We start from the raw sequence: 22,451 nt of genomic DNA, 5'->3' as shown, positions 1-22,451 counted from the left end.
TTAAAGAAGAGTTAATACCCATTCTCTTCCAACTATTCCAAAAAATAGAAGAGGAAGGAAATCTTCCAAATACATTCTACGAGGCCAGCATTACCCTGATACCAAAACCAAAGACATCAGAAAAATAGAAAACAGATCAGTATCTCTGATGAATATAGATTCAAAAATCCTCAACAAAATATTAGTAAACCATATCCAACAATACATTAAAAGGATCATTACCACAATCAAGTGGGATTGATCCTGGGGATGCAAGGATGGTAGTATATTTATAAATCAGTCAGTGTGATACACCACATCAATAAAACAAAGGATAAAAATCATATGGTTATTTCAAAAGAGGCAGGAAAAGCATTTGACAAAATTCAATATCCATTCACTATAAAACTCAAAAAGTGGTTTTAGAGGGAACATACCTCTAATAAATAAAGGCATATATGACAAATCCATAGCTAACATCATGCTCACTGGTGAAAATCGCAGCACTTTAAGATCAGGAACAAGACAGGAACGTCCACTCTCACCACCTTTTTTTAAAGATTTATTTATTTTAGAGATCGAGAGAGAGAGAAGGGTCGGAGGCAGAGGGAGAATCTAAAGCAGACTCAGCACTGAGCACAGAACCTGATGTGGGGCTTGATCTAACAAATAAAGGCATATATGACAATCCCATAGCTAACATCGTGCTCACTGGTGAAAATTGCAGCACTTTAAGGTCAGGAACAAGACAGGAATCTCCACTCTCACCACCTTTTTTTAAAGATTTATTTATTTTAGAGATCGAGAGAAGGGGCAGAGGCAGAGGGAGAATCTAAAGCAGACTCAGCACAGAACCCAATGTGGGGCTTGATCTCATGACCCTGATATCATGACCTAAGCTGAAACCAAAAGTTGGACGCTTAACTGACTGTGCCACCCTGGTGCCCCCACTCTCACCACTTTTATTCAACAGACTACTGCAATCAAATAACAAAAAGAAATATGAGGCATCCATATTGGTAAGGAAGAAGTCAAGCTGTGTCTATTTGCAGATGACATGATACTATACATAGAAAACCCTAAGGACTCCAACAAAATGTACTAGAAGTAATACAGTAAAATTGTCAGAATACAAAATTAGTACTCAGAAGTCAGTAGTGTGTCTATATGCTTATAACTAAAGTAACAGAAAGAAATTAAGAAAACAATTTCATTTGCAGTTGTGCCAAAAAAAAAAAAAAAAAATACCTAGGAATAAACTTGCCCAAGGAGGTGAAAAACTTGTACTCTGAAAACTATAAAACATTTCTGAAAGAAATTGAAGACAACATAAGCAAACAAAGATATTATTCCCTGCTTATGGATTGGAAGAATTAATATTGTTAAAATGTCCATACTACTCAAAGCAATCTACAGATTCAGTACAATCCCTATCAAAATACCAATAGTATTTTTCACAGAATTAGAACAAGTGATACTAAAATTTGTATGGAACTACAAAAGACTCTGAATAGCCAAAGCAATCTTAAGAAGTACAAAGGTGGAGGTATCACAGTCCCAGATTTCAAGATATATTACAAAGCTATAGTAATCAAAACAGCATGATACGGGCACAAAAATAGACAACACAGATCAATGGAACAAAATAGCTCAGAAATAAACCCACACTTATGTGATCAGTTAGTGACAGAAGAGGCTGGAACATACAATGAAGAAAAGAGTGTCTCTTCAAGAAATGGTGTTGGGAAAAGTGGACAAGTACATACATGGAAAAGAATGAAACTGGACCACATTTTTTTAAAATCATACATAAAAAGTAAACTCAAAGACTAAGGAACTAAATGTGAGACCTGAAACCATAAAAATCCTAGAAGAGAGCACCGGCAGTAATTTCTTTGACATTGGCCTTAGCGACATTTTTCTAGATATGTCTCCTGAGGCAAGGGAGAACAAAAGCAAAAATAAACTATTGGGACTATATCAAAATAAAAAGTTTTTGCACAGTGAAGGAAACCATCAACAAAACTAAAAGGCAACCTAGAGAATGGGAGAAGAATTTTGCAGATGATATCTGCTAAGTGCTTAATATCTAAAATATACAAAGAATTTATATAACTCAACACCAAGAAATCAAATAGTCTGAGTAAAAAATGGGCATAAGACATGAGCAGACATTTTTCCAAAGAAGACATCGAGATGGCCAACAAACCCATGAAAAGATGCTCAACATCACTCATCATCAGGGAAATGCAAATCAAAACTGCAATGAGAGATCACCATACACTGATGAGAATGGCTAATATCAAAAGGACAAGAAATAACAAGTATCTGTGAGGATGTGGAGAAAAACCCCCATGCAGCATTTGTGGGTATGTAAACTGATACAGCTATTGTCCAAACTATGGAGGTTCCTAGGAGGAAAAAATATGGAAATACCATATGATGCAATAATTGCACTACAGGGTATTTGCCCAAAGGAAATGAAAGCACTAATTGGAAAAGATATATTCATACTTATGTTTATTGCAGCATTATTTACAATAGGAAAGATATAGAAGCAACCTAAGTGTCCATTGATAGATGAATGGATAAAGATGTGGTATGTACATATAATGGAATATTATGCAGCTATAAAGATGATCTCTTGCCATTTGTGACTACATGGATGGACCTAGAGAGTATTATGCTAGGCGAAATAAGTCAGTTAGAAAAAGACAAATACCATTCCATATATGATTTCAGTCATATATGGAATCTAAACAACAAACGAATATACAAAAAAAAGCAGAGGGGCGCCTGAGTGGCTCAGTCGGTTAAGTGTCTGCCTTCAGCTCAGGTCATGTTCTTGGGGTCCTGGGATTGAGCCCCGCATCGGGCTCCCTGCTCAGTGGGGAGTCTGCTTCTCCCTCTCTCTCTGCCCCTCCCCCCCACTTATGCTCTCTGTCTCTCTCAAAATCTTTTTTTCTTTTTTTTAAAAAGATTTTATTTATTTATTTGACAGAGACACAGCGAGAGAGGGAACACAAGCATGGGGAGTGGGAGAGGGAGAAGCAGACTCCTTGCGGAGCAGGGAGCCCAGTGTGGGGCTCGATCCCAAGACGGACCCTGGGATCATGACCTGAGCCGAAGGCAGACGCTTAACGACTGAGCCACCAGGCGCCCCCTAAAATCTTCTTTTGACAAAAATCAGAAATAGACCCATAAATACAGAGAACAAATGTTTGCCAGATGGGAAGGTGGTGGGGGATGGACAAAATGGGTGAAGGAGAGGGGGAGATACAGGCTTTCAGTTATGAAAATTAATACGTTACAAGGGTGAAAGGTAGAGATAGTCAATGATAGCATTATATGGTGACAGATGGTAGCTACATTTGTGGTAGGCATAGCGTAACATAGAGAAGTTGAATCACTGTGTGGTATACCCGAAACTAATGTAACATTGTGTGTCAACCATACTCAAATCTTAAAAATTATAATTATTCAATCTATTTGTTGTAATTATTCAGATTTCCTATTTCTTCTTGAATCTGTTTTGGTGGTTTATGTCTTTCTAGGAATTTATCCATTTCATCTAAGTTATCTAATGCATTGACATACTCTTGTTAATAGTATTCTCTTAGGACCCTTTCATTTCTGTGAAGTTGATAGTGATTATTTCAGTAATTTGAATTGTCTGTCTTTTTTTCTTGATCAGTTTATGCAGGGTTTTGTCAATTTTGTTGATCTTTCCCAAAACCTATTTCTGGTTTCATTTATTTTTCTCTGGTGTTTTCTGTTCTGTATTTAATTTTTTCTGCTCTGATTTTTATTTCCTTCTTTCTGTTAGCTTTGGATTTAATATGTTCTTTTTCCAATTCATTAAGGTAGAAAGTTATTAGTATGAAATCTTTTTTTTTCTTAGCGTGCTCAGGCTACTATAAAAAATTACTGTAGACTGGATAGTTTAACAGAAATTCATTTTCTAACAATTCTGGAGGCTTGAAGTCCAAGATCAAGGTGCCTGCCTAGCTAGATTCTGGTGAGAACTCTCTTCCCAGATTGCAGAAGGCCCCTCTCACTATGTCCTCACATGGTAGAAAGTAAGACAAAGTAAGCTCTCTGGTGTCTCTTCTTACTTGTACACTAATTTCACCATAAGCCATCATGGCGTCATCTAAACCTAATGATACCTTAAAGTCTCCCATCTCCAAGTACCATCACGTTAGCGGTTAGGGCTTCAATATATGAGTTTCAGAGGGATACAATTCAGTCTGTAACATCTTTCTTCTCTTTAATGTAGGTGTTTACTGCTATAAATTTCCTTCTGTGTACTGCTTTTGCTTTATCCCATAAGTTTTCGTTGTGCTACTGATTTCCAGTATCATCCCATTGCTAAGTCCAATAGCTGAGCCCCCCACCACCACCCAAAGTAAGTTTCTAACAACTCTGCTCTTTTTCCTGTATATTGATTACTGTTTCCTGGTTTTTTTGCCATATCTCATAATTTTTTGTTGAAAACTACATGTTTTAGGTAATGTATTATAGCAACTCTGGGTACTGATTCCCATCCTCCGGGGTTTGTTGTTTGGTTATTTGCTTAGTGACTGGGCTGGACTTTTTCTTTGAACTTTAGTTTTCCCACAGTGTGCAGTCTCTAATGTCATTTCTCAGAGGGATAGCCTTGAGCATGTGTAGTCACACTGGAGTGACACAACTCTGAGTGTCTCTTTTCCTAATCTCCCTGTCAAGCTTCTAGTGCTTGTCTGCCTCTGTTGGTGTCACACCCAGATGTTAGCCTCCACTAACTGTATTTTTTGGTAACAGTTCCCCCAGACATAAATTGATCCAGTGTAATCTAATAGAGCTTCTAATAGAACTTCTGCCCTATGTGTAGGGTTAGGTGAAGGAAAGGAACCTCAGACCTATCGGGCATGCCTTGTGGGAATAGAGCTTCTGCATCATGGAGCTAGGGGTAGGATGGGATGGGAGGAGAAATGTTAATGACTTTCCCCTGCTGGGGAGAAAGCATAGCTTTTGACTGAGACCTGGAGGGAAAGAGCCTCCAGGCTTTAGTTGCCTGGAGTAGAGTTTCTATCTCAGCTGAGGGATGGAGCAGGTCATGGCTTAAATGCCATAGACTCACTGTTCTTACAAGAATTAGATAATTTTCTTATATATGTTTCTCCATTTGCTGTATGCCCTTAGGATATTCATAGTTTTCAGAGACTTTAAATGGTGATGGCTTTTGTTTTCATAATTTTTCAAGTTACAGTTGTTTTGTTGGAGAGAGGGTCTGTAGAACTCGTCATACTATAATTCTGTAAGTGTCCAACTCTCACTCATTTTGAGGGCTCCCTTTTTTAAAACTCTCAGATCATACCCTTAATTTAGGCTTTGCACACTATAATCCTTGGATCAAATCTGCATAAAGTTTCATTGGAATACCGTGATGCCCATTTATTTACATATTGTCTATGTCTAACAGAGTTGAGTAATTACGACAGAGACCATTTGGCCCAGGAAGCCTAAAATATTCAGTATCTGGCCTTTTACAGAAAAAAAATGCCAACCCCTACTTTAGTTGATTAGCTTTACTAAAGTCTTTTATTACTTAAAGATAAAAGTGCTTCTGTAGTAAATATGAGTTGTCAAGAATACCAACTATAATTAAAATCAGATTTGGCTTAAAGATAAAAATAGCAGATTTGTAATATAAACATATTTTCCGGTTTTTCCAACATTTTCAGATCTGGTAGCTCAGCGAGGAGAAAGATTGGAATTACTGATAGATAAAACAGAAAATCTTGTGGATTCGGTAAGTATGGGATATGGTAATATTTTTCAGGATCTAAATAAAGTAGAGAAACTGGTTGATGGCTAACATAATAGGGAGACATGTTAAATTTAATAATTTACAGGGTTTTTTCCTTTCTAACTCCTTGATGTGATTATGTTGTGATGATAAGGGTAACAATGCGGCATAGAATAAAAGCCACAACCCATTAGAAACCATTAATGAAATTTTGGTTTGGAAAACATACTCAATATACATAAACAATTTTTTAAAGCTGTAGATGAATGCCTTTATAGTTTGCATATACCATTTGTTTCTGTACCAAAGTTTTGTGATACATGAAACAAATGTGCAGGCCAGTTGTGATCCAGTATGAATCCTGAAAACTGGACAATTCAGTCACAAGAATATCACTTTCTTGCTTACCATGATAGCTTGAGCCTTCATTGTATCAAGCAAGAGTCAAATTGGGAAGGGCCAATGAGCCTTAAAAGAGTCAGTGTGTCCCTGTGACCTCCTTACGCTACAGTTGTGTGTGTCTTTGCATTTTCCATCTGGATAGTGGATGGGGGTTTTCAGGAAAGATGATAGATATATAGTGAATAGATGTGAATAGATGGAGGGCAGAGATCAGTGAAATTCTAGGTCTACACAATTTCAAATTTAAATGCGGAGTAGTTTACACCTTGAAATGGTTTAGTGAGTGATCATGTTTATTCCTACCAGCAGCTAGATTGTAGTGGTTAGGAGCACAAGCTCTACAGTCAGGCTGCCTGGGATTGATTCCCCTCTCTGCCACTTAGTAGTTGTGCAACCTTAGACAAGTTACTTAACCTCTCTGTGCCTCAGGAATCATTGTCTGTAAAATGGAGCTATATGTCATTAAATCAGATAATGCACACAAAGTGCCTAACACGGTGTCTTGTGCATAGTAAGAGCTATTTCAGTGTTTATTGTTATTGTTAGTTTTATAGGGACATGTATTAACAGTAGTTTTTAGGAGGATAATAGTTTTAAGTCAAAGCACATGGTAACTGGAGGAAGGGTGGTACCATACAGCAAGTCAAAATACCAGGTTTTTATAATGGCTCACTTTGTAACCCATTGCTATGGGGCAAAGAAGTATCTGATCCCAGATCTGCAGATCAAATTCTTAATCGAAGATTACTCTGTTTAGCTAGAATGGTCTTGTATTTAGCCTGTAATTTCCAAATAAGTCTTTAATTTTGTTGACTATGTGACCCAGAATAACAAAAGGTACTAATTGATTAACAGATGTCTCTCTTTGTGGAGGCATAACATATGTAGAATAAAGTGCAGCAAGTGTACCATTTAGTTATTTTTTACACTTATGTCTATATGCATGTAACCGCCACTTAGGTCAAGGAAAAAAAAACATTTCGAGTACTGCAGAAAGCTGCCTCATGCTCCTTCCTGTTAATAATCCCCAACAGAGGTAACCATTTTATGACTTACATTACCCTAGATGATATTTTGTTTGTTCTTAAAGGTATAGAAATGGATTCATCTGTTATATACTAGCTTCTCTCTGGCCTCTTTCACTATTATATCGATGAGATTCATTCATATTGTTCAATATGGTAATAGTTTATTTTATTGTTTTGTACTATTCAGTTGTATAAGTCTGCCTACTACAATTTGTTTATCCATGCTCCCCTGTTGGGAATCCATTCTAATTCTAGATTCTGTAGAATTATCTGTTGATCTGGTCATTTTTTTCAGTCTTTTTTTTCTTCTGTGTTTCATTTAGGATAGCTTCTGTTAGTTTTATTTTGTGGTTTGTAATCTGCTGTTATTCCCACCTCATATATTTTTCATCTCTACAAGCTTGATTTGGTTCTTTTTTATATCTTCCACATGTCTCCTTTACATGTGCGTATTTTCCTCTGCCTTCTTGAATATATGAAGTATATGTACAATTGAACTGTTTATTCCACTTTTGGTGAACTTGGGCATACAGCTCTGTTGGATATATACCTAGGAGTGGAATTGCTGGGCTGTTAGGGAATTTTGTTGTTTGGTTGCTTTAAACTCTTTGTGTCTGGTGGGAATGGTTCAGTAGATATTGAGAAGTCAATGTTGCAAAAGAAAATGAATAACTGAAGGAGCAAAGTTCCTTGGGTTTTGGGCCTCATACAAGTAAATACATATCTTCTTATGGAAATTGAACAGATTTTTATGGCTCAAAAATCCCAGGTTTATATTGGGCAGAACAGGCAAATGTGTTTGCAACCAACTGGCTTAGAGGGAACCTTTCTTCCTGGAAGCATAAAGAGGAAAAGGCTTTCACACTAGCAGGAAGAGCCATTTGTGATTCTTGACACCACATGCATTACTTCGGTGGACAAGAAAAAGGGGAGAAGCTTTTCCAGTGGGCTCGTACTGCTTACCATACACCTGACCAAGTCCTGCTTCTGAGAACTAGTGATTATGAATGGCTAGTCTCGACCTGTGAAGACAGTAATGAATTCATGATTCAACATGATTAATGAAAGTAAAAGTTTTACAGGTATTACTATAAATCGGTTATGTAGTCAGTGCCAGGGATCAAATAAATCTTTTTTTTTTCCTAGTCTGTCACCTTCAAAACAACCAGCAGAAATCTTGCACGAGCCATGTGTATGAAGAATCTCAAACTCACTATCATCATCATCATCGTATCAGTTGTAAGTTTTTGTTATTTTAGTGTGTTATTTTATTTTTCAATCTTTAAGAAACTGGATGCTGGAATTCTTTCTCAATGATTAGCTGTCCTGTGAAATCACTCCAAAATATTGTACTTAAACTCCATCTTCCTAAATGTTTATATGTAAGGAATCAGGCAAGGCATTCCAAATATTCCTGGATATTTAATGTTTCTGTCATCCCATTTGAAATGGGATTCTTTTAAAATTACATTTTGTAATTCCATATTTTCTAATTATATTTCTATTTTCTAGCTGATTGCATGCTCTGTTTCTTTATTTCTTTTTTTTTTTCCTAACTGATCTGTTTTTGTGTCTGGCAACTTTGTTACTAACTCTTATTAGTTGTAATAGTTTGTCAGTTTATTCTTCTGTATTCTGATTCTTCTGTCAGGAGTCAGCAAACGTTCTGTAAAGTGCCAGATAATAAATATTTTATGCTTTTCAGGCTGCATGTAGTCTCTGTCACATATCCTTTTTTTTTAAACCTTTAAAAATATAAAAACCATTCTTAGCTCACAAGCCATGGGCTGTCATTTGCCTACTCATGCTATAGGTAAATTATGTTACCGTCTGTTAATAATTTCAATGTTATCAAATTTATATACACACGTTCTATATAATTCTACATAACTATATATAGGTATGTATATGTATATATAATTTGCAGTTACTAGCAATGTTGAATAATTATGGTGCCAGTGGGCATCTTTATTTAGTTCCCAGTTTTAAGTGGAATGCTTCCAATATTTCATTTATAAGAGTGATACGTAGGGGCGCCTAGGTGGCTTAGTCAGTTAAGCATCTGCCTTTGGCTCAGGTCATTTGGAGCCTCCCTCACGTAGGGCTCTCCCCTCCCTCTACCGTGCTCCCCCACTCGTGTTCTCTGTCTCTCAAATAAATAAAATCTTTTTTAAAAGGAGTGATACGTATTACGAATTCTTGTTAGATTTTTATCATCAAAGTTAACTTTATTTTTGTTTCTAGATTGCCTGAAGTTTTAGTCATGAATAGGCATTTAATTTTGGGAAATAATATTTCTCTTCCCAATGAGTTGACAATATGACTATCTGCATTTAATAGTAATATATAGAATTACAGTAATAAATGTACTTATAACTGTCCTTTCATTTCTGGGATAAATACTAAGTGGCCATTATGTAATATTCTTTTAATGCATCATGAGTTCAATTTCCTAATGTCTATTTAGTAGTTCTCATGTTTATAAATGTAAATGAGTCTATATGCTGTTCTCCTTTTGTAACTCCTATGTAAACAGATATTTGGACCTCTTTGAACTATCCTGAATGTCTGATAGCCTTTTTAATATGCATTACATTTGAGAGAATTATTTAGCTCACTCTTGCCTGCAAGCTAATTTTCTTTTCAGCTCAGTTCATCTTATGTATTCATTCTTCATAGATATGCTTTAAATTTCTAAGAACTCTTATTATTCTTAATGTAACCTTTTTTTTTCGTGGAGTTCTCCTTGTTAACAGATGTACCCTCTCTTTGAATTTCTCTGGATATATGTTAAGGATACATCACAGGGAATTAGCTTATGTGATGGTGGGAGTTGGCTTGGCAAGTTCAAAATCCTTAGGGCAGACTGTCAGGAAGGGCAGTCTGGACTGCTGGGGCAAGAGCAAAGGCATAATTTATAGACATAATTTCTTCTTCATCAAGGAAACTTCAGCTCTGCCCTTAAGGACTTCTAACTGAATCAGGCTAATTTGGATTATATAAGATAATCTGCTTTACTTGAAGGCAACTGATTTATGGGCTTTAATCACATCTACAAAATACAGTAACAGCTAGGTTAGTGTTTAATTGGGTAACTCTGTACTATAGCTAGCCAAGCTGACACAAATAAAACTGATCTGGGAGAAATATAGTTATGTTTATCTATAATGGGTTTATTATTTTTGTTTTTAAATGAATTATATAGGTATTTTTAAAGCTTTATTTCTAATATGGTAAGTGTTGATAATTATAATCCCCCTATGTAAGAGCTATTTGGAGTCCTCAGTAATTTTTGAGAGTGTGAATAGGTCCTGAACCAAAAGTTTGAGAGCTGCTGCTCTAAGGAGGGTGGGAGGGAGATGCTTTACTTTGGGGGTAGCTTATGGCTGGGTGAAGCAGCCTTTCTCCCTATCCTCTTGCCATTTGCAGAAGCCCAAAGTTAACTGTGTGCAGATACCTCTGACTCAGCTCCACTTTTCCTTGACCCCTGTTGAAAGACCTCCACCTTAGATAGCTGCATTTACCTAACAGAGAAGAGCGGCCATCAATATGTTGATGTTATACTAGAAATTGTGCCAGAGCCTGGAATGTCACATTGCTCAGGATACTCAGGTGGCACATTCTAGGCTCAGCTTAGCTTCTTCCTTCTACTTGGGTCTGCAAATTTACAATGATTTATAAAGCTGGATTATTGTTAAATTCAGATTGTATTTATTGATTACTTACTACATACATAGCACTGCTCTTAATGCAGTATCAGTCTCTCCCAAAAGCTGTTGTTGCCTAATATATTGTACTTCAGCTTTAAAAATCCTTGTATTTCAGCTGTGGCAAATAGTCAACTTCATGTCATACTGGAATATCTGTGTACGTGTGTGTGTGTGTGTGTTTGTATGTGTACCTGTGAGTAGTTTATTCGTTAAGAACCAGAATTTGCTGTAAACCACCCCCTCCCTCACATTTGTAGAGAAGTAAGGCAAAAGCAGTCTGCTGACTTTCGGGAGCAAGCATGGAATTCATAAATGTGTTTTTTTTCTTAGCATCGAGTAATGAAATCAGCCCATTAAAGATATCAAAAAAGTTGTAATTTAAAGCAAGACAAATGATGAAATCAATGCAGTGATCCTAATGTTTAAAATAAATCTGTTTTTTGGAATTTAGTAATGTGAACAAGCGTATACTATTAAAAATATACTTCAGGGGCTGCTTGCTGGTGGCTCAGTCGGTTAGGCGTATCTTAGGTCATGATCCCAGGGTCCTGGGATCGAGCCCCACATTGGGCTCCCTGCTCTGCGGGGAGCCTGCTTCTCCCTTGGGCTCTGCCCCGCCCCCTGATTGTGTTCTCTCTCTTTCTCTCCCTCAAATAAATAAAATCTTTAAATATAGATTATATATGTATATATATGTATATATAAACACTTCAAAAATCCAATACAATTAAAAAGTTTATCTATAATAGGACCAGCATTTTTACTGTGTTACTTGTATCATCAGCTTTCTTTTGATTTGGTTATTGTAATTATCATGTCATTATTCACCAAAAGGTTCATAGCCACATTCTTGCTCATAGGCGATATGGAGCAGAGTCTCTACTCAGACTTTTAAATATTTCTAATCATGCTAATAATGAAAAGTGACACGTGTGTAAAACCTAAACATATGCTTCATAATAAAATTATACATCAGGAGAATTAAGATAACTTGTGATTTTGATAATTAATGATGTCTCAATAAGAATTGTTCATATTGCTTGATTGTGCCTGGTTTCCAGTGAAGAGAAACAACCCCACTGCTTTCTCTCCCAATGAAGAACGTATACTAGAATTCAAATGTGTGAGAGTTGTATCAGAAAGGATCCCTTTAATTCCACTTCTGCCTTTGAAAATACTTGACTGGTGTATTATATTATTACACAACTACTACTGTAATGGAATCAGTATCTGTTAATAGGTTTTTACTATGCTTTATGTATTATTTATGAGCCTATGATAGATTCAAGAAAATAAAATTGCCTTCCTTCTCCCTCTAGGTGTTCATCTATATCATCGTGTCACCTCTCTGTGGTGGATTTACATGGCCAAGCTGTGTGAAGAAATAAAAAAAAAGTTGTCATTAACCAAGGATATGAGACAACAAGGAGTTAAAAGCAATCCATGTGATTCAAGCCTTTTAATACTGACAGATGGTGTCTGCCAGTCTCTTCAACCCTCTTCTATTTCCTTTTTTTTTAAATCTTGTTGTACGCTTCCAGATTTATCTTTGTCCAGTTTATTCCAGTGCACTTCAGATTTAACCATTTATTGCAGCAGTAGCCTTAAAAAGGCTTTTGTTTCTTTAGTTTGTTAATTAGAGTCATCTATTTAGAGAAACGTTTTTGTTTGTAATTGCACATAGCTGTCACCAAGGTAGAAACCACAAGTCTTATGAGCTGTCTACTAAGACTTTGGATGAACTTTGTATTTGCACACAAAAGTATTCCAGAGACAGCATTGCTAACATCTCGTCTTAATATCTTTTGCTATTGAAGAGTTTTAGGTGCTTGAAAACAATTTAAATGGAGAATCGTTATTTGGGGAATTGTAATTAATTTGTTGGTGCTGCTTGTTTCTAGGAGCCCATGCAGGTAAAGTTTTAAACATTTTCTGTCAGTCATATGGGGAACATTTTGCTAGCCCATTAGAAATACACAGAATTAACTTTGTCCTTCTAGTATTCACTTCCAGGAAGAAAGGTTTGACCTTTCACAAACCTTGCAGAGCATGATATCCTCTCTTTCCCCATTGCAGTTGATTTGAAAAGATGATGGTTTAAATATTGAAGGTTGTGGTTTCTTATATACTTCTTTCTTTTTGGTGGATAGTTAGAGCAATTGTATAGTTAATAGAATGGGTAGTGGAGAAGGTGGAGAGGCAAATTCTTCTGGCTCCCCAGAGAAAAATAAGAGAACCACGGTGGATGTACTAGTGTTTTAGGTATATAAGGGAGAGATAGTATGGGGAATTTTTTCCAGTCTGGGAAAAGCCCAAACTGAATATAGTGAACAGTCAACTCTAGGGTTTGGGTTTGAGTTCTGTTGAATAATAGTTTTAGTATCTTTTATGGATTAATAAAATCTGTAATCTAGTTTTGAAGAATTTTTTTGTGAAACTTGAGAATAGACAGTATGATATATATATAGAAATAATACCAGACAGTTTACCATCCATTTAACTGCAGTGTGGGAAAACTGGAGTGTAATCATTCTGCTTTGGCTACACTGGCATCTGTTACCTATTACGTACTTGTGGTGTGTATCTGAAAGGACATTTGCTGCCCTAAATCATTTCTTTATCAATAAATGCCAGTAAATGGAAATTATATTACATTTGACTATTTTCCAAATGAACAAAGTAGTCTATAAAACTTAGCCACCTGTGTAATCCTAGTCATGTGCCTTGAATATATATCTGTCTCATAATCTGGCTCATGCTATCTGTTCTTCCATCTTAAACGTTCCGATTCATGCTACCAGATTCATTTATTTGACATATACTTTAGGCCCACTAGAACTCTTCTTGGTGATCACACATGGCGCAAATGTTTCTTGGTCTTCTTTATCAACACTAATGCCTTTTAATTATATCAGCATTTCCTATTGGAAAACACATTTGTTCCAGGAAAACATTTGGCATTCCTGAATAATAATTTCCAAATGTCTTTAATCCAAAGAAAAAGACTTAAAGCTTATTTCCCTTTCTTATACACACCTGAATAAAAATGATGTGCATGTTTTAGGGATAAATTACTTAACTGTTCATTGGTCTATTTATGTATAAGAATGCTTTTTAAAGCACATATCTTGTTTTAAATGACGCACAAACTGAAGGCATTAATAAAATTTAAGAGTAATGTAATGAGCTTCAGAATTTCCTCCTGGAATCTAATTTCTTCTGATGACATTTTGCCATAGTTTACTTACACTAAGAATACATTAAGAAGTGTGACCTGGGGAGGAATTAAAGATGGAGGAGGAGAGAGACCTTATACTTGCCTCATCCCTTGAACACAGCTAGATAAATATCACATCATTCTGAATACTCAAGAAATCAATCTGAGAACTGAGAGAATAGACTGCACAAATAGCGGGAGAAAAAAGGCCACACCATGGGCGGTAGAAGGTGTGGAGACATGATTTGGGGGACAAAAGAATTTCAGGTCCTGTGAAGGAGAGAGAGTCCTGATCAGGGAGAGTAGAGGGAAGAGAGAGAGAGCAGTACACAGAGCATTGCACAAGACACACACTTCCCCAAAACCATTGATGGAAAGCCAGAGGGGCTGATTATTGCAAGTTTTTATAAGCAGCAGAGCTCAAAGTGTGAAGTTTTAGAAGTCTGTGCCATCGCTGGGGTCATGCCTGGCAGGCTTAGCAGTGCTCCTGTGGGGAAGGAGGGCAGAGGCTTGAGTGGATATCGTAGCCCGAGGATCCCCTGGGTCACACCAGGAGAGACCATTCCTCTTCTTGGAAGTGCATTTGGGAGAGGTGGCATGGCCTATCTGGGGACAAAAGAGCTGGTGGGCACCATTGAGCTGCCCCGTTCATTAGCATAGGAGTAGAGGCACATGCTGAGGGCAGCTAACCTGGACACCAGCTTTTTGCTGTATTTTGCCATAAACTCCAAACCCCTGTGCATTTGTGTGACTGCCGTGGGACAACCTGCACAGCCATAGCATGGTGAGAATCTCACCCAGAGGATGAGCACGGGTCTGTGAAACCCAGCTGGTGAACCTGAGACAAAACAGGAACACTGCGCTGCCAAGTGGGCAGACACTTTGGATGCAGGGTGAAGGCAGGGATCTGAGAGTAGGCTGATGCCATGTTTACCCCCACCCATCAGCACAGAAGGACTTCAGTGAGCAACACAGCACTCACAGTGGAGGCTTGAGCCACTTACACCAAGCCCTGTCCCTCCTCCCCCACACACTCCACAGGTGCTTTTTTACTAGGGCAAGTGTGCCTGAGAGAGCAGCAGTGGGCCCCTCCCCCAGAAGACCAGCACAACCCTCCTTCCACACCATATGCACCAAGTCTACTGACCATAGAGTGTTACAAAACTTCAGCTCTAGGGGAAATCAGATCTAGCCTCTTAACAAGCAGACCAAAACACACCTAATTAAAACTTGCTATACAACGGACAAGGTGCAAACACTCCCCACTGCAGCCAAGGAGAAAATCTGCAGAGAACTGACCTGAGCGAAAGAGCAGCTAAAACACAACAGCAGAGTGCACACAGCATAAAGCAGAAACCTTTCCTGAAGCACCAGGCCTTGAACAGTATATGACCTCTTCTTAATATAGCCATTACTATCAGGAGCAGGAAACATAATAGGCTTTCCTAACACACGAAAGAAGAGACCCAGACAAGATGCCAAGATAGAGGAATTCTTCCCAAAAGAAAGAACAAGCAGAGGTACAGCCAGGGATCTAGTCAAAACAGTTATAAGTAATATGCCTGAACCAGAATTTAAAACAACAATTATATGGATACTAGCTGGACTTGAGAAAAGCATAGAAGACAGTTATCATAGAGTTAAAAGACCTGAAAACTCATCAGGCCGAAATAAAAAATGCTATGACCAAGATGCAACACTGACGGATGTAATGACCACAAGGATGGAGGTATCAGAGGAATGAATAAGTAATAGATAAAATTACGGAAAATAATGAGGTTGACAAGAGGAGGGAAAGAAAAATACTGGATTATAAATGTAGACTTAGGGAACTCAGTGACTCAATGAAGCATAATATTTGTATTACAGGAGTCCCAGAAGAAGAGAGGGGAAAAGGGGGCAGAAGGTTTATTTGAGCAAATTATAGCAAAAAAAACTTGCCTAAGTTGTGGAAGGAAGTAGACATCCAAATCCAGGAGGAACAAAGAAGTCCCATCAAAAGCGACAAAAGCAGGCCAACACCAAGACATATCATAGTAAAATTAGCAAAATACAGAGGTAAGGAAAGAATCCTGAAAGCAGCAAGGGAAAGCTACAGGGGAAGACAAGGTAACAGGAGATCTCTCCACAGAAACTTGACAGGCCAGAAGGGAGTGGCATGGATATATTCAACGTGCAGAATGGGAAAAATATGCAGCCAAGAATACTTTATCCACAAGGCTGTCATTCAGAATAGAAGGAGAACTAGTCTCCCAGACAAACAAAAACTAAGAGTTCATGAGTACTAAACAAGCTTCCAAGGAATACTAAAGGGGGACTCTTTGGGAAAGAAAGACCAAAAGCAACAAAGACTGGATGCCTGACTAGTTTTTAGGTCTTTTATCTCTGTGGTCTTTTCTCAAGTCCAGCTAGTATCCATATAATTGTTGTTTTAAATTCTGGTTCAGGCGTATTACTTACACCTCTTTTGAATAGATCCCTGCCTGTAATCTCTTGTTTTTCTTTTGGGAAGAATTCCTCCATCTTGGCATCTTGTCTGGATCTCTTCTTTTGCGTGTTAGGAAAGCCCATTATGTTTCTTGCTCCTGAAAGTCATGGCAGTCAATAAAACTAAAAGGCAGCCTACATAATGAGAGGAGATATTTGCAAATGACATATCTGATAAAGAGTATCCCAAATCTATAAAAAACTTACCAAACTCAACACCTAAAAACAAATAATCCAGTTAAGAAATGGACAGAAGACATAAACATTTTTTCCAAAGAAGACATCTAGATGGCTAGATGAGGAACAGAGAAAAATCTTCGGAAACAATGACTTTATAGGTAATAAAATGGCACTAAATTCGTATCTATCAATAACCACTGGGGCGCCTGGGTGGCTAAGTCATTAAGTGTCTGCCTTTGGCTCAGGTCATGATTCCGGGGTCCTTGGATCGAGCCCCACATTGGGCTCCCTGCTCGGTGAGAAGCCTGCTTCTCCCTCTCCCACTTCCCCTGCTTGTGTTCCATGTCTCGCTGTGTCTCTCTCTGTCAAATAAATAAATAATCTTAAAAAAATAATCACTCTGAAAGTAAATGGACTAAATGCTCCAATGAAAAGACACAGGATATCAAAATGGGTTAAAAAAAAGGCCCATCTATATGCTGCCTTTCAAGAGACTCATTTTAAACCTAAAGACACCTGTAGATTAAAAGTGAGGGGATGGAGAAATGCTAATGGACATCAAAATAAAGCTAGCCATACTTATATCAGACAAATTAGATTTTAAACCAAAGACCATAACAAGAGATGAAGAAGGGCACTCTATCATAATAAAGGGGACTGACTGTCCAACAAAGAAGATACAAGTGTAAATATTTATGCTCCCAACTTGGAGCACCCAAATATATAAGTCAATAACAAACATGAAGAAACTCATTGAGAACAATACAGTAATAGTAGGGGACTCTAACACCCCCCTTTCAGCAATGGACAGATCATCTAAGGAGAAAATCAAGAAAGAAACAATGACTTTGAATTACACACTGAATCAGATGGACTTAATAGATATGTTCAGAACCTTTCATTGTAAAGCAGCAGAATACATGTGCAGTCTTTTCGAGTGCACATGGAATGTTCTCTGGAATAGATAACATAGTGAGTGACAAATCAGGCCTGAACAAGATTGAGGTCATACCATACATATTTTCAGACCACAACACTATGAAACTTGAAGTCAACCACAAGAAAAAATTTGGAAATACCAGAAATACTGGTTTATTGAAAGAATTACTAAAATTGATAAACCCCTAGCCAGACTTAGCAAAAAGAAAAGAGAAAGATCCCGAATAGATAAAATCATGAGTGAAAGAGGAGAGTTCACAACCAAGACCACAGAAAATCAAACAATTATGAAAAACTATTTGCCAACAGATTGGGCCTTCTGGAAGAAATGGATAAATTCCTACAAACATAAACTACCAAAACTGAAATAGGAAGAAATAGAAAACTTGAATAGACCTATAACCAGCAAATAAATTGTATCTGTAATAAAAAATCTCCCAACAAAGAAAAGTCCAGGGCCAGATGGCTTCCCAGGGGAATTCTACCAGACATTTAAAGAGTTAATACCAATTATCAAACTGTTTCAAAAAATAGAAATGGGAGGGAAACTTCCAAACTCATTCTACAGGCCAGCATTACCTTGATTCCAAAACCAAAGACCCCACTAAAAAGGAGAATTACAGGCAATATCCCTGATGAACATGGATGCCAAAATTCTCAACAAGACACTAGCAAATTGAATCCAACAGTACATTAAAAGTATTATTCACCATGATCAAGTAGACTTTATTCCTGGGTTGCAGGGGTGGTTCAATATTCAGAAAGTAATGTGATATACCACATTAGTAAAAGAAAGGATAAGAACCATATGATCCTCTCAGTAGATGCAGAAAAAGCATCTGGCAAAGCACAGCACCCATTCTTGATAAAAACCGTCAGCAAAGTAGGGATAGAGGGAACCTACCTCAACATAATAAAGATCATGTACAAAAGATCCATGGGTGATATCATCCTCAATGGAGAAAAACCGAGAGCTTTTCTCTATGGTCAGGAACAAGACAGAGATGTCCACTCTCAGCATTGTTATTTAACATAGTACTGAAAGTCCTAGCCTCAGCAATCAGACAACCATAAGAAAAGGTGTCCACATCAGCAAGGAAGAAGTCAGACATTCACTATTTGCAGAAGTCATGATACTCTATATAGAAAACCAGAAAGACTCCTCCAAAAAAATTGCTAGAACTGATACATGAATTCAGTAAAGTCACAGGATACAAAAAGCAACATACAGAAATCTGTTGCATTTCTATCCATCGATAATGAAGGAGCAGAAAGAGAAATTAAGAAAGCAATCCCATTTACAGTCACACCAAAACCAATCAGATACCTAAGAATAAACCTAACCAAAGCGGTGGAAGAACTGTACCCTGAAAATGAGTTTCCAGTAGAAAAAAAAAAACTTATAAAACACTGATGAAAGAAATTGAAGATGAAGGATAGCAATGGAAAGACATTCTATGCTCATGGATTGGAAGAACAAACATTGTTAAAATTTCCATACTATCCAAAGCAATCTACACATGTAATGCAATCCCTATCAAAATACCACCAGCATGTCTCACAGAGCTAGAACAAACCATCCTAAGATTTGCATGGAACTACAAAAGACCCCGAATAGCCAAGCAATCTTGAAAAAGAAAAGCAAAGGTGGAGGCATCACGATTTTGGACTTCAAGCTATATTACAAAACTGTAGTCATCAAGACAGTATGGTATTCACACAAAATAGAGATATAAATCAATGGAACAGAATAGAACACCCAGAAATGGACCCACAACTCTATTGTCAACTAATCTTCGACAAAGCAGAAAAGAATATCCAATGGAAAAAAAGACAGTCTCTCCAACAAATGGTGTTGGGAAAAGTGGACAAAAAAATGCAGAAGAATGAAACTGGACATACTGAAGCTCAATAATGAAATTGAGACTCAAAGAAATGACCAATGCAGTCAGTTTTTATACTTTTTGGACCAAAGGAAAGTAAACTTGTGAGGAATTCACAGGACAAAGAAAATGTAACCTTGGGAGTTTCAATTTGTAAGGAATTCTAAACAGAATTTAGGCTGGGGTAGTAAATAAGTTAAAAAGTAAGAATGGTTGTTCAAATAGGCTTCTTGGCTCTAAATTTCCCATCACAGATGATAAGGAAGTCTCTTCACCTCCTCGTACAGGGAGATTTTCACATGGGATATTTATTTCCTGCTTCCAGGGGGACTTGTAGGGGGGAGTCTGAGTGTCTTTCTTGCATAGGCTGTCTCTTAAGTAACTGTTAGTCAAAATGATCAATGTGCCAATTTGGCTTGCTCTTGGCCCCTACACCATCCTGTGATACTCCCACATCCTAAATAATTTAAGTAGATTATGATTACTGTTTGGGATGTCAAAATGTTTGGATTTTGACAGATGTATAGTGGCAGGTATAAATCATTAAAATATCATGGAATACTTGAAATCCCCCATCCTTCGATCCTGTTATCATGTCTATTGTTTTGCCTTTTCCAGAATGTCCTATAAATGGTGTCATACAGTGTGTAACTTTTTCAGACTGGATTCTTTCACTTACCAAGATACATGTAAGATTCATCCATGTCATTGTATGGGGTGATGGTTCACTGCTTTTTATTGCTGAATAGATAAACAGGAGAAAAACAGAAGTTTAATAACATGCATAGGTCCTGTTTACATGGAAGATACCCAGGAAAACAGAGTAACTCCCTGAAATGGCTCAGCCATCTCCCTAAATGCCATCTTCAGCTAAATACACAAACATTTTGGGCGGTGGGAAGCCCAGTTAAGGGACATTATCAGGCCAAGCACAGCAAAGGAGGGTATGGTTGTTACACAGATTCAAGTCTGTGCCTTCTCCTTTGATAAGAGTGTATTGAGATTTAGTCATTCTTCTGTTCTGTTACAGAGAGGGAGACAGTCTTACAAACGGAGCTTTCCTTTATAAGTGTACATTTCAGTCACCAAATGGGCAACCTCTGCTCAGTTTTCAGAGATTCTTCTGTATCTGCTGTTACTTAAAAATAATCAGCCGCAAATAATCCTTGCACCAAAGAGGCATATTTGGGGTGGCATATTCTGCTTCTTTCACATGAATGCACTCCAGTTTGCTTATGGATTCATCTACTGAAGTACAACCTGATTTCTGTCAGATTTTAAGCACTAGATACAGAGCTGCTGTGTGTAAGCTTGCAAGTTTTTGTTTGGAAATAGCTTTTCAAAGCAGTTGTCTAAATACCAGAAACACGATTGTTGGTTCCTAAAGGTGAGACTTATTTAACTTTGGAAAACACTGCCAAACTGTCTTCTGAAGTGGCAGTTGGTACATTCCCCCGGTGTGAAGTACAGTTGCTGTCATGTGTCATCTTCCAGCAATTGTTACTCTTGTTTTTTTGTAGTTTAGCATTTCTAATAGGTGTGCAGTGCTATCTCACTGTTGTTTAAATTTGTAATTTACTAATGATAATGGATGTTGAGCATATTTTGTGTGCTTTTTATTATGTGTATATCTTCTTTGTCCTGGCATCTATTCAGATATTTACCCATTATCGATTAGGTTATTTGCTTTTTGTTGAGTTCTGAGAGTTTTTTGTATATTGTGAAAGAAATACTTTATGAGATATGTGCTTTGCAAATATTTTCTCCCAGTGTGTGGCTTGTCTTTTAGTTTTCTGAGCAAGGTCTTTCACAGAGTAAAAGTTTTAATTTTAGGAAGTTCATGTTATCAATTTTTTTCTTTTTGTGGATTGGCTTTTGGTGTTGTGCGTTAAAACTCCTCACCAAACTCAAGGCTATGTAGATTTTCCTTTATGTGTTTTTTTTTTGGTATTTTGATAGTTTTGCATTTTAAATTTATCTATAATTTTGAATGAATTTTGGTATAAGTTGTAAAGTTTATATGTGCATTTAATTTAATTACATATAGTTTCCAAATAATTGTTCCTATTTTTGGAGATGTTAGGGGATATTGGGGTCGATTTCAGTTTTAATTTCCAAAATTTAATTGATTCAGCTGGACCAGGGGAGGGGACAGGTGCCTCCACTGAACTGAGTGCACCACATATTGCACTGCCTCCAGCGCCTGCAGGGGGCGGCCTAGCCCAGCTCCCCGACCCGTGTGGGGCATGCGCGTCCCTTCTGACAGGAGCCGGAGCTCCTCAGGACCCTCTGTGGGGGCTTCTGGAGGACGTGGGTTCGCATCCTCAATGACAGGAGCCCAGCGTCCTTAGGACTCGCTGTGGAGGCCTGGGGAGGACGTGGGGCCGCGTCCACGCTGACAGGACCCGCTGGGGAGGACTCCGGGCTCATCCACGCGGACAGGAGTCCAGACTCCTCAGGACCCGCTGCGTGAGGAGAAGGTGAGGAGAAGCCGCCTGAGCGGGGACTGCTGAGGGCGCCCGTGCTCACAGGACCCTGCGGAGGAAGGGCACGCTGTGCGGACGGTGGGGTTTCTGTGGCTTTGTGTGCGGTGACGTGGGGTCCCGGTGGGCGCTGTGCCGGGGGCTGTCGGGTCTCCCCTTTCTGGGCTCTGAACCGCTCCAGGGGTCCCGGGTCTGTGTTTATGCGCCACACGGATTCGGTTCCTCAGGCTGTCTGCAGTCAGGGAGCGGTTGCCTGTTGTGGTGCTCGTGCTCCCGCCGCCTCAGCCCTGCAGGGTTAGGGTTAGGGGTTAGGGTTAGGGGTTAGGGGTTAGGGGTTAGGGGTTAGGGGTTA

At 38.1% G+C, this 22,451-nt stretch overlaps 1 protein-coding gene across 1 annotated transcript in view; it reads left to right on the top strand.

The window, feature by feature from the left end:
* VAMP7 (vesicle associated membrane protein 7) overlaps positions 1 to 12,328 on the top strand; it is a 59,200-nt gene extending 46,872 nt beyond the window's left edge. The window contains exons 6-8 of the mRNA XM_021682597.1: positions 5,706 to 5,773; positions 8,347 to 8,439; positions 12,230 to 12,328. Of these exons, the coding sequence (XP_021538272.1) occupies positions 5,706 to 5,773; positions 8,347 to 8,439; positions 12,230 to 12,298 (230 nt within the window). The 3' untranslated portion in view covers positions 12,299 to 12,328. The remainder of the gene's footprint in view (positions 1 to 5,705; positions 5,774 to 8,346; positions 8,440 to 12,229) is intronic.
* Positions 12,329 to 22,451: the final 10,123 nt, after the last annotated feature.

The sequence above is a fragment of the Neomonachus schauinslandi genome, chromosome X (genome assembly GCF_002201575.2).
Source record: "Neomonachus schauinslandi chromosome X, ASM220157v2, whole genome shotgun sequence".
Classification (NCBI taxonomy): Eukaryota; Metazoa; Chordata; class Mammalia; order Carnivora; family Phocidae; genus Neomonachus; species Neomonachus schauinslandi.
Note: the sequence above shows the minus strand (reverse complement) of the source record. Positions and strands in the feature narration are given on the sequence as shown.